Source organism: Mandrillus leucophaeus, unplaced genomic scaffold, assembly GCF_000951045.1.
Source record: "Mandrillus leucophaeus isolate KB7577 unplaced genomic scaffold, Mleu.le_1.0 Scaffold186, whole genome shotgun sequence".
NCBI classification, from domain to species: domain Eukaryota; kingdom Metazoa; phylum Chordata; class Mammalia; order Primates; family Cercopithecidae; genus Mandrillus; species Mandrillus leucophaeus.
The window spans coordinates 6,686,086-6,699,363 of NW_012101876.1; the positions used below are offsets into that span (position 1 = coordinate 6,686,086).

General features: G+C 38.4%; 2 protein-coding genes across 2 annotated transcripts in view; one reads left to right on the plus strand and one right to left on the minus strand.

The window, feature by feature from the left end:
- ACAD11 (acyl-CoA dehydrogenase family, member 11) overlaps positions 1–2,283 on the minus strand; it is a 126,958-nt gene extending 124,675 nt beyond the window's left edge. The window contains exon 1 of the mRNA XM_011977987.1: positions 1,798–2,283. Within this exon, the coding sequence (XP_011833377.1) occupies positions 1,798–1,946 (149 nt within the window). The 5' untranslated portion in view covers positions 1,947–2,283. The remainder of the gene's footprint in view (positions 1–1,797) is intronic.
- Positions 2,224–13,278, plus strand: part of UBA5 (ubiquitin-like modifier activating enzyme 5) — a 21,667-nt gene continuing 10,612 nt past the window's right edge. The window contains exons 1-7 of the mRNA XM_011977985.1: positions 2,224–2,609; positions 2,672–2,881; positions 7,960–8,005; positions 8,123–8,212; positions 11,004–11,113; positions 12,401–12,487; positions 13,146–13,230. Of these exons, the coding sequence (XP_011833375.1) occupies positions 2,509–2,609; positions 2,672–2,881; positions 7,960–8,005; positions 8,123–8,212; positions 11,004–11,113; positions 12,401–12,487; positions 13,146–13,230 (729 nt within the window). The 5' untranslated portion in view covers positions 2,224–2,508. The remainder of the gene's footprint in view (positions 2,610–2,671; positions 2,882–7,959; positions 8,006–8,122; positions 8,213–11,003; positions 11,114–12,400; positions 12,488–13,145; positions 13,231–13,278) is intronic.

Genomic DNA, 13,278 nt, shown 5'->3' on the forward strand with positions numbered 1-13,278 from the left:
AATTAATTTATAAACATGTATTTGTTAGCTGTCTTTTGTTAAACTTTTGGCATTTAAAAAAACACATTTTCTTTCTTTCTTTTTTTTTTTTTTTTTGAGTCTCACTGTGCCACCCAGGCTGGAGTGTGGTGGTACAATCTCAGCTCACTGCAACCTCCCTCTCCTGGTTCAAGCGATTCTCCTCTCTCAGCCTCCCAAGTAGCTGGGACTACAGGCACATGCCACCACGCCGGGCTAATTTTTGTATCTTTAGTAGAGATGGGGGTTTCACCATGTTGGCCAGGCTGGTCTTGAACTCCTGACCGCAAGTGATTCACGTGCCTCCGCCTCCCAAAGTGCTAGGATTACAGGTGTGAGCCACTGCACCTGGCCAAAACACATATTTTCAAAATATAAAGATTGATTCTTTTGAATTTTTGAGACTTCCTTCGTGGCCTATGTGTTTTCAATTTTTATAAACTTTTTCACGTGTCCTAGAAATGAATGCATGTTCTCTGTGGGATCCAGAGTTCTGTATATATTTGTCAAACCAAGCTTATACAACATTTCTGGAAGCAATTTTTATACCAAACTAATTTCATTTTTTAAACACGATTATGGTTTAACATTCAGCTTGGTTCAGAATTAAGTCTCTTTCAGTTATGTACCTCTTCGACACCCCTACAATATGGACGTTACTATCTCCTGTTTGCCAAAGCAGGACTAGATGCTCAAAGGGCAACTCGTCCAAACTCCACAGGAATTGAAATAGTTGAAATTTGAACTTTGATCTGTTTTAGTTTGTTACAACACGAGGCTTCTGGCCCAGAAATCTCAGCTATTCTTTATTCCACCTTTACCTTCATCCTCCAATATCTACTGGGACATGGGACCTTTTGATTCTACACCCTAAAATGTTCCCTGATCAATCTCATTTATTACTATTTTCATTTTCACCAAAATCAGTAGTCAAAGAATATAAATGCCAGTGATAAAATACCACTAGCATACTGTGTTGTTGCAATTTTTACGACCTTTCACCTATATTACGGTACTTCATTTCATTAATAAGACTAATTAAAATAGGTATTACAACTTAGGAAACCGGTTCTCAAGAGTGTTTATGTAACATATTTAAACCCCCAGACAGCAAGTGACAGATCCAGTTTTCTGAATGATAGGACTCTTTCTATAGCCCTGTATTAGTAACAATGTTATTTTTAGAATAAAGTTTTAAGAATGTATCATCTATTGTAAAACATCAGACCAAAGCCAGATTCTCGGTAGGGAACGGTATTCTCAGGATCCTCTCACCCAGTTGCATTACCTCACTTCAAAAAACCTGAGGCCCAAAGTGGTGCTGTGACCTCCTAAGTGGAAAAGCTAGTACTCGAATTCGGATCCTCCATCTGGTGTCATTAACTCAGCCTCCCGGAATACCGCCAAACGGAATTACACCAGCTTCTCAGAAAAAGATCTAATGGTTGTATTACAAAAGAAGGCATCTATTTCTCAGAATTTCTAGCCTTAATTGCCTTGGTGAATCCTCGAGGGACATAAATCCATCCTTTAACAACGATTCCTTTGGATAGTGGAATGGTGAACGTTATTGCGCTTCCATTACCGCCCTCCAATTGGGAAGACCCCAGCATCGAATTCGGGAGGCAGGCAATAGCAGCTCATGCCTGCAGGGTGCGTCCACCGACTGCAGGAAAAGCAGTCGGGGTGGGAGAAACTTTGGAAACCACCCAGGGCCAAAGGAAGGAAAAGGCAATGCACAAATTTGTTTCCGCTGGAGGCAAAGGCTGGCGTCGATACCTGTACTGGGCAATGGTCAGCGTAGCCTCACGTTCGGCCCCAAAGCCAGGCAAGTGCTGGTTTAGGTAAGCATCCAGGGACTTGCTGTCGAACTTGTGCTGGGGCAGCATTTCGTCCACATTGGGCTCGCCAGTAGCACCTAGCTTCATGATCGCCCCCGCAGGCCACAGCAAAGCGAAATCCACAGGTCAGGAGCGCAGAAGTCCTTCAGGATTGGGCAACGCCCCCAGAGCACAGGCCGAGGCCGGGGCGGGGTCTGGTTCCAGCCAACCACATACACCCTACGCGCCGTTGCTGAGCAACGCTTGCCCGTTGTAGCTGGAGGTTTTAGCTCTAGCCAAGTGCCAGAAGAGCCCAATGTGTGTTCGGATTTCAGTTCTCCAGTCAGCGTCAGAGTTGGAGGCCTCAATGTTAAAGAAAGCAAAGCCACGGTCATCGTTGCGCGAAAGGAACAAGGCAGAAGCCTCTTCCATCCCCAAATTTAATGCATCAGCAGGCGGAAGACCTGCAGGGTCCGGTTCAGAAAAAAGCCCGTCAGGACCTCGAGCCCAAGAATAAAAAGACCCTGTTTCTCCTAGACACCCGGTTAGAAAGGCAGCATCGCAGGCCTCCTGCCCAGGACACTTATCACCCCGGTCCTGCTGCGGCCGGGTTTAGCCTACCCAGCGAGGAAGGAAGCCGAAAGAGCCAGGTTTTTGCTAAGGGGGAGCGATGTCTGCGACGCACCGGAAGCGGCTCCGAGGAAGGAGTGAAGGAGACGTGTCTGTCTGTGAGGCTCTGGGTGCACTTCCCCAGGTCTCTGGGCTAGGAAGGCAGCGGTTAGGTGCCTCCCCAAGTACCCTTTGCGGGCCCAGCCGAGCAGCGTGGGGCGAAGGCGGCGGCGAAGGCCCGGGCTGGGAGCGTTGGCGGCCGGAGTCCCAGCCATGGCCGAGTCTGTGGAGCGGCTGCAGCAGCGGGTCCAGGAGCTGGAGCGGGAACTTGCCCAGGAGAGAAATCGGCGGGTCCCGGGGAGCGGCGAAGGAGGGGGCGGCCGGATCCGCATCGAGAAGATGAGCTCAGAGGTGGTGGATTCGAATCCCTACAGGTAACCTGCGTCGCCGGTCGGAGGCAGGCGCGGGAGACGAGGTCAAGCTCCGTGAGGTCAGAAGTGAGGAGCCTTCCACGTCCCGCTCATGCGGACTCCCTCCACCCTTTTCTTGGTCTGGGAATCCTCTTCCCAAATGGGCAAGGCCACATCTTAGTACTGATCGGAAGATATTATTTCTCTTTTTAATAAACCTCCAGTGAGTCAGCCATATGGTGCTGCTCCTGTGCCTGCTGAGGACGTATGTCCAGTTTCCTATCGCCCTTGCCTCTTAATTAGTCCACCTCGCTGTGTATAAGACTGATAGTAAGAACTTTTAGAAGATGTAAAACCTGCTAAGGTAAACTTTGAGGTTCATAAAGGCTTATCAATGCATTTTAAATGGGGGCGGGGCGGGGGAGAGCGGGATTAGCTCTAATCTGAGATATTCGGGTGCTCCTTAACATCTCAAACCATTCGGCATTACCAAGACTGCCCAGGCCTCTCTTTTCTTCTTTCCTAATAAAACTTGTCAATTCAGCAGATGGAATGTAGTGCAATGGTTAAGAGTAAGGACTCTATCGCCAGACTGATTGCAATTCAAATCTAACTACTCTCTTAATAACTGCCTAACCTTAGGAAAGTTGTGAAACTCTCCGCTTCAGCTTCTCACCTATACAATGAAGATAACAGTAATATCTATCTCTGTCATAGTTGTGGCGATTGAAAACAATCAGTATGTATAAAGGTCTTAGAGTAGCGCTTGTACATGGTAAACCTTATACAAGATTTTATTGCTAGGTGCATTTAGTAGCAAGCAGTTATTGAGCTTTCACTGTGCTAAGCACTTTACATGCATTGTCTCCTCTCACCAAAACCCAATGGGATTGCTACTATTTTACCCCCGTTATATAGGTGAGAAAATTGAGGCTTAGACAGCCACCTCAGGTTCATGCCTTGGTAGTAAATTATACAGCCTGTCTTGCATTAGATTTGTCTTAATGTAAAATTCTCATGAACTGTCTCCCCAGTAAAAACAATTAAGTCGTGTAGCTAAAAATTGTATAGTGTTAAAGTAGATAAGGAAGATTTTATTGTTGCTTTTTTCCTTTAAAGAGCATAAGAGTTTTGATTTTTAAAACAGGTTTTAGTTTGTGATATATAAAGCCGCAGTAGAAGTCTTAAGGTGCACTGTTTTAACTATGTTGCCAAATATGAAGGGTTAATGGTCCAAACTTTTTAGAGATTAAATAAGCATGAACTGACATCTCTAATCAGAATAAGTGGAAACTATTTGACATTTTTAAAACATTTGAAAATTTTACAAATGAAGACTTCGAAATTTTCCCTCCAGAATGAAAAGCAGAGGAATATGGGTCATGAACTTAAGTTGTCTTTCAGACATCATTTTAATATGAGATGATCCCTTGACATTGTAATGATGACAAACAAGACTTTCAGAACCCAAGTCTAAATATTTAGTATTTCCTATCTGATTTGCGCCATTGACTTTATTAAAATTGCTATACAGGAGATGGCAGTTTGATACCCAAAGCTCTTCACTGGTATATGGAATTTTAATAAAAGTCAGCTTTAATTTTTTGAATTGTTCATACAGCAAATATTTACTGAGTACCTTTTCATCTCCAGTCCTCCTTGACAACATTATTTACTTTGTATTGAGTACTTATTATGCGCAGACACTGTGAATATAAAGTAGACATGGTCTTTTTCCTGTAGAGCTTACCAGATGAGTATGAGATAAATAGAAAAGTAAACGTGCATTGCAGTACAGGTGGTAAGAATTATGATAAAGTACCGTGTTATTATTGATAAAGTACAGGTTATTGAATTATGATGAAGTACAGAAGGTTATAGGAAAGGGATATGTGTGTGTTCAACACCATTTTAACTGCTTCAAGAGATACAAAAGAAATATAAAGCCCCTGACTTTTGCTTCAGTTTGAGAGACTACATGGATGTGGGATATTAAACAACATAAGTAACCGTAAAATTATGTGTTATGGAATATAGTTATAAGCTTGTGGAAAAACTGGAGAGGCTTTGAGATTAGAAAACCTGGTATCAAATCTTGATCCAGAAACCCAGCTCAGAATACTGTTTGCCAGTTAGCTAATCTTGGACAGTTGATTAACCCAAACTGTTTCCCTCATTTGTAAAATGGGGTTGCCATCCATGCTTTTCAGGTTATTTAAAGATTGAAGGGAGCATCAAGGTAAGGATAGCAAATTCCTGTGATGGATCTGCATCACTTTCTAACCAACTTCACTAAAATGACAGTAAAGGAATTTTTTAAAAGAAAACTCCCATTGAAAATATAAAGGGTTCGTACTAATAACTTATGGGGAGGGGTGCGTCCCTGTACTTGATTATAGTAACAATTTGGAAACTAGAGAAGGGATGGGTGAAGGTAACTGATTTAATAGATTCAGAGAAGTTTAATCTTAAGCTTGCAACCCAGTTTATTGCAGGAATCCCCAAAGGCTCAGGAATAGACACAGGTACTTGGAGAACTTCAGGGAGGGCTAAAAAACCCCCAAAACTTTCAGTTGAAAATCTGTTGAAGAAACAAAGCCCCAGATCCCCTACTCCACTGTGGGTAACTGGGCAAACATTCCTTCCCTACCAGAAGAGGAGAGTAGCGATTTCTTCATTAGAAAGACTAAAATAGAAGATTTCCAAGAATAATTGGGGCAGGTCTTTGTACCTGAAAGAAGGGGTAAACTGGTTGTTTACATGCTGAATGTTGTGACTGAATGTAAACTAAATGCTTACATTACTGAATGCTGAGACTCCCAGCCTTGCTTCTTCACTTCCAACAGCTGATCGTGGGGTTGGAACTCCAACTCAGGTTGGAGTTTGAAAGATTATTCTCTAGGGAATCTGATAGAGCCAAGAGGAAAGACTGAAAGACACTGACATTGTGGGTTTCTCAACTAAATAGGCCAGTGAAGTCAAACAGTATTGCCTATATTGTTACCTTTATTAGTGTCCCACTCTTAAATATGAACAGAACAAAGGATGAGAGAAACTTCTAACATGAAAGAAATAAAAATAGCAACTTGGATAGACTATGTAAGAGAAACACATCCCCCTAAATTATCATTAGTATCCTGCGATGAGAGAAGATATGGTACAAATGATACAGGAACAAGGTGCAAAGTAGTTAGATGATCAAGAATTCTTGCAAATGGAGATGGTAATAGAAATGAAAATCTTAATAGACGTGTTGGAAAATAAAGTCAAAAGAAATCATCCAGAGAATAGAGCAGAAAACTAAAATGGTAGATAATTGGAGAAAGAAGATAAAGGACAAATCCAAATGGTCCAACTTCCAAATAATAGTTCCAGACAGTCCAGGAAACAAACCAAACAAGGAAGTAACCAAATTCTTCAAGGAAAATTCCCAGAACTGAAAATGTGAGTTTTCATTTTGAAAGGGTTCACTAAAAACTCAGCAGAAGGGATGAGAACAGATTCACATTAAGGGACACTGTGAAATTTTACAAGCTAGGAGACACTGGAGCAATACCTTAAAATGTTGAAAGACAATTCTAACTTTAGACTTCTTTACCAAGTTAAACTATCGATTGAGAGTATACGTGTAGCTTCCCACAATTATATGCCCTTTGCTTTGTCATTTTTATAAAGAACATAATTTTGATAAGGAACATTTTCAGACATGAAAGTTCTCAAAATTTACCTCTGCTGTACCCTTTGCAAAACTACTGGAAGATGTTCTAACCACAGCAAGAGAGTAAGTTTAATAATTGATGACAGTCTTTTAAACTGTCATGTGCATCAGAATTACTGGAGGGCTTGTTAGAGCAAATTGTTAGACTCCACATTCAAGATTTCTGATTCAGTGGGTGATTATAGGGTAGGGCCTAAGAAATTTCATTTCTATTAAATTCTCAGGTGGTCCTGTTGCTGATCCATAGACACTTTAGAACTAGTGAGCTATAGCATACAGGAAGCAGTGGATTAATACAGAATAAAGAAATTAAGAGACTTTGTAGTATAATGATGAAGGAAGAGCCTAGGAAGGGAGCTGTATGTGCAGTAAGTCTAGAGACATCATGTCAGATTCTAGGAGATACATCTTTAAGAAGATGAAATTGATAGAATACCTCATGAATATGAATGTATCTAGAGGAACTTTAGACAACTAATGAAAAGTTGGAGTTGATTTTGTGAAAATACATAGGAAATTAAGCATCAGGAGAAGCACACTTATTAACTTCAGGGTTGGGGGTTAAAGGAAAGGGTAAGTTTTAATATACTGCATGACCTGGTTGTGAAGAGTTAACATCTAACCAAGATGACCATATAATAATATTGGGAGGTTGGTGGGATGGAAAATGTCTGTGTGCAGTAGGGATGAATGCTAAGAGCAAAATCTGATTCAGATAATTGACTATAACTGAAAAGAAATACAATGTTAGCATGTTGTTTAGGAATATGATGGTAACGGAGTTAAAAGTGAGGGAGTGGAAAATGGGGGTGGAGGCTGAATTTCCTGACAAGCCTGGTGGAACTATTTGACTCCTTAAAGTGAAGATGAATGGGAATTAATTATAGACTTAAACTGCAGATTACCAGTAACTAGTTAAAGCACCTCTTAGAGTCTTTGGCATACAGTAGGTGCTTACTAAAAGTAGACATCATCCATTGTGGGCAGAGGCAACGAGAATGGAATTCCAGCCATGAATTTACTCTGATGATGGAGATCTGAGTGTTAAAACATTAAATATTTACGTATTCTACCAAAGCATAGAAAAATGTTGAAATTTAACTTTGACCCTTAACATTTAAGTAGTAGTCACAATCTTGGCTGCAAATCAGAATACATAGCTTTTAAAAACCAATCTTGTTTCATGGACTACACTTGGGAGTTTTTAAGGTACCTGGGCAATTGAGTTTCATCTGGTAAAAACCAGCCTGTAAGCATCCTCCTCTTTGAAACGATTAGTAATGATTATATTTTGGTGTTTATTTTCTGTGGTGATGTATGTCTATTTGTATTACTATTACCTAAAAGACTGTAAGCTTTAAAACATATTTTTCTTTGTTTTAAGCCGCTTGATGGCATTGAAACGAATGGGAATTGTAAGCGACTATGAGGTATGATAAACCCTTTCCAAGTTTTTGTAAGATGAATTCAGTGAATTATAAAATAACTTCTGGTGACATATTTGATGAAGACCTATTAACCAACATATACTATTTTGTATTTCACAGAAAATCCGTACCTTTGCCGTAGCAATAGTAGGTGTTGGTGGAGTAGGTAGTGTGACTGCTGAAATGCTGACAAGATGTGGCATTGGTAAGGTAAAAACATTTCTCTTTGCCTCTTGTATAGGGAACTACTCACTCCTGGAGTAAATCAGGTACAAATTAGGATTTTTTTTTCTTTACTAATGGCTTATTGACTTGCAGTGTATTAATGTAGATTGTTCTATTTGGGTTGAGACATATCCCCACCCAAATAAAAGGTGATATTATTTCTAATTAGACAAAGATTGTCTAATTGTGTTTAGAAACGTTTTTGTTTGAAGTAATATGTAAACAATTTGGACTTAAGTGTTTTAGATATAGAAGCTTAGGAAAGAAGGCTGTTAATTTGATAGTGTGTGAAACACTGAAACATCTAACAATTATTTTATTAAACATACCAGACAGAATAGAAAACATGTACCTTTCCTACTCTTGATTTTGAACTAGAGGATGCTCTGGATGAATTTTTAAAAATTGGTACTTCTTTACTTTTTTCTAAAATTTATTTAGATTATGGGTAGAAAGAAGTAACTTTCTTGTACCAGAATTCAGTCTACCAGTCTTAGATTTATAAAGCCAAAGTCTATGATGTTAGATACATAATGGTTGAATAAATAAACTTTCCACAATTATGTATCCTTTAATTTGTTGTTCTGGCAAAGGAAGCATTCTCCCAGTTTACCAATGCTTTCTAATATGTTGATCTACCCCAAATTCTTAAAAGAAAGTGATTTCAAAATTGGCACTCACTTATCAATATAGAAATAACACCAAAATACTAAAAATGTTCATTGAAATTTTAATATCTTTCAAAAGATTTACAAAATCTGGATAAAAATTGCTTATAGCTGACTTAATTACCCTGACCAGGGATATTAGAGATCTCTGACCTCTATTGACCAGGGATAATAGAGATTATTGAGATTAGCGGCTCTCAAGTTTGAATATGTTATCACAATTAGTTGGAAGCCTTATTAAAGCACAGATTAACAGATCCTACTCTGGTGGTGTTGATTTTTTATAGGTATCAGGTGGACTTAATAATTGACTTGCTGACAAGCTCCCAGGTGATCCTGATGATGATGTTCCTAGGATTACACTAGTGAGAACCACTGGATCCTTGCTACTCTGAGTTTGGTCCCTGAAGTAGTAACATCAGTATCAGCTCTCAATACCTACCCCAGACATACTGAATCAGAATCTGTATTGTAACACGATCCCCAAATGATTCATTTGCATATTAAAGTTGGAGAAGTGCTCTTGCATCTCTAACAAGCTTCAGGTGATGCTAATGCTAGCTCCATTAGCTAGATGCTAGCTGCATTAGCTAGACCAGGCCACATTTTGAGTAGCAAAGAGGTAGAACAGTATTTATATATTGTTGTAGTTAGAATCACCTGGGAAGTTTTAAAAAATTCTGGTGTCCAGACTGCACCCCATATAAGAATCTCTGGGGATGAGGCACAAACATCTGTATTTTTAAAAATTCTCCAAGTGATTCCAGTGTGCCCTCAAGTTTGTAAACAGAATCTACACAGGTAAGTTTCAGGAAGTCTTTCTTTAATTTGTAAAACAGATAAATATGAAGCGAATTAATGAGGTTAAACAGGAAAATAGAAGATGTTAGGAAACCCAGAGTCCATTTCTTATCTCTGAAAGCCTCTGGGATCTCTTTAAAGTATCTGGGATGCCTTGGATCACCAGATCTATACTCGCTGCTTTATTTTAGAGATGAAGATACAGGCCTAAAAAGTGAAAATGATTTACCCACAATCAGAACTAATTAGTGGCAGAGTTACACCTCAGACCTTCTGTTCCCAAGTTTAGTGTTTCCCGCAACTTATGTATAAACAAGCTATGAGGCAGAAACTCATTTAATACTTAGCCTGACCTAATAAATATTTATTGATGAACTTAAATAAACTATGTTTTGGAGACTCTTAAGTAGGATTAGAAAATTTTGGAGAGTGAGATCTTTTCTAGCAAGGTATTAAGGGCTATCTAGGAGTTATGGGTTAGGTTAATTTTTTTTCTTTTTAGTTTTTTTTATTGAGAAGAAAATCCCATTTTTGTGTTTATTGTTTAGTATGCTGAGAATTGTATTACAGAGTCACAGAATTTCATATCAAGAAGGGACTTAGGAAGTCCTTGTCTCTAGCCTGTTCTTATCGATAAGAAATGTGATCTAATTGCCATTTTAGTGTGTGTGTGTGTGTGTGTGTGTGTGTGTGTGAAATGCTTTTTGAAACAGGCTTAAGTATATAGCAGGAAACAACAATTAACTGGTTTGTAATTCTATTTGGAATGATGTTTTAGCCATGTCACTGGTATATATTTTGTCATATACACAAAAGGAGTCATGTTATACTATATTTTAAGTTACAGCATTTGTTTTTATCTTATTTAAAGATTTCATTTATCCAATAGATTCCTGACTTTTAGCAAAAAAATGGAAATGAAGTAGGATTTTGCCACAGTTTTAAAAAATGGAATGAAAGGGAATTAATTTTTGAGTGAATTATTTAGAGAGGCAACAAAGCATTGTGGTTGCGGTGCAGATGCTGGATTGAGAATGCTTGAGTTTGAATGCCATTTTCACCCCATATTAGATGAGTGGCCTTTGGACAAGTGTTGTAGTTGCCTCATTTTAAAAATAAGGATAATAGTACCTACATGCCTCACATGAGCATTCAATGAATTAATATATGGCACCCAGTGTTGTAAAGTTAGCTAATATTATTATCAAACTGTTAAACTAATTAAATGTAAAGCTCTCAAATTTATTCTTTGATATTTTTAGTTTTTTGGTATGTTTTTCATCAGAATACCACTGTTTTCATTTTAGTTGCTACTCTTTGATTATGACAAGGTGGAACTAGCCAATATGAATAGACTTTTCTTCCAACCTCATCAAGCAGGATTAAGTAAAGTTCAAGCAGCAGAACATACTCTGAGGTAAATGGAATAGCAATCAAGAAACATATTCAGTGAAATCTTACTTTATGTATTTGATATGAGTTAATGTAAATGGATCTTAATTTTTCTCTATAAAATGCAGATTTCACTTGTACAAAGAATTCTCTTACCTGTTGGACATGGGGTTGGCAAACTTTTTATGTATAGGGTTATATAATAAATATTTTAGTCTTTGAGGGCCAGATGTTCTCTGTTGCAACTGTTAGTTGTAGTGTGATAGCAGCTGTAGGCAACATAAACATGAATAAGCATGTCTGTGCTCCAATAAAATTCTATTTTTGCACTCCAAAATTTGAATTTCATACAATTTTTAATTTTTTAAATTAAAAAACAAATTTTTTTTGAGACAGAGTCTCACTCTGTCACCCAGATTGGAGTGCAGCAACACAATCTCAGCTCACTGCACCTTCACCTCCCAGGCTCAAGCTATCTTCGCATCTCAGCCTCCTGAGTAGCTAGGACTACAGGCACGTGTCACCATGCCTGGCTAATGTTTTGCAGTTTTAGCAGAGACGGGGTTTTGCCATATTGCCCAGGTTGGTCTCAAACTCTTGAGACTCAAGCCATCTGCCCACCTAGCCCTCCCAAAGTGCTAGGATTGCAGGCATGAGTCACCGTGCCTGGCTGATACAATTTTTATATGTCATAAAATGTTCTTTTGATTCTTTTCCCAACCACTTAAAAATGGAAAAAAATTCTTAGCCTGAAGGTTGCACAGAAACAGGTGGTGGGCCAGATGTGGCCCATGGGCCACAGTTCCCCAGTCCCTGCTTTAGGAACTTTCTTTGTGGCCCCAAATTTGTTCTTAACTGGAATAAGGAAGTGAGGCTGAGCTATAGGTAGTTACTGGACATGGTTAAGTCTTAATTCCCAACACTTAGATTAATTGGGGTGGGAACAGTTTTGTAATCTTTATGACAAAAATGAACCTAGTCCTTAAAGTGTGAGATAAAAGAGATAGAAAAGAACTTTGGGTTTTCTTTGAATAGCTTGAATTCGCTTCTCTAAGGTATGTTAAATGCCCTTTAGCTCTTTCAGTTCTTTTCCTCACAGCTTTTTCTTAGTACAGCTACTAGTAGTAGTCTTTTTAAAAACATTTTTTTTTTTTTAGAGACAGGGTCTCACTGTGTCCCCCAGTTTGGGGTGGAGTGGGTGCGATGATAGCTCACTGCAGCCTTGAACTCCTGGACTCAAGTAATCCTCCCACCGCAGCCTCTTGAAATGCTAGGATTACAGGCTTATAATCATTCCCTTTTTCCTTCTTAGGAACATTAATCCTGATGTTCTTTTTGAAGTACACAACTATAATATAACCACAGTGGAAAACTTTCAACATTTCATGGATAGAATAAGGTAAAATTTTAATTTATGAATATTTTGTATAATGTCCAGCTCAAGTATTAGAAAATTATTAGAAAAATCTATGGATTAATCCAATGAATGGAAGATTGATATATATTTTTCCATTTTTTTAGAACAGTAATTTTTGTGTAATTTTTATGTATTAGAATATCATTTAAAGGTATATATTGTCCAAAAACAATTAAAAAGCAAACAAGCAAAAAACCCCTGTAAGTTACAATATAAGAAGAGAGTATCAGTTTTAAGTTCTGTGTTCTAGATTGTATTTCTGTCTGAAAATGGTTTTCTTCAGAGACTGTCAGACCACCACTGAAATAATGAATTGCATCCAATTAGCTTTTATTGCATTTGTAATGAAGCATGAATAAAAATGTGAAAGCCGGTAGTGAAAAAGTAACTGTTGTGAACATACTTTATACTTCCTTCACCCTGTAGTTCTTATAAAATAAGTAATACTACAGTACCATTGATGTTATATTTGTATGTTACTCAATCCTTGATATATATATATCTTTAATATTACACAGTTATGTGATAATTATAGTCAAACATTTAATGAAAGTATAAATGTTGGACTGAACAAGTAAGTATAATGTATTGGAGTGTATTTTGTGTCCTGATGTTTTTCAAACTTATTTTCTTTGACTAGTAATGGTGGGTTAGAAGAAGGAAAACCTGTTGATCTAGTTCTTAGCTGTGTGGACAATTTTGAAGCTCGAATGACAATAAATACAGTGAGTATTCCTGCTGTGCAAGATATATTCATGGATTTAGCTGTTTTC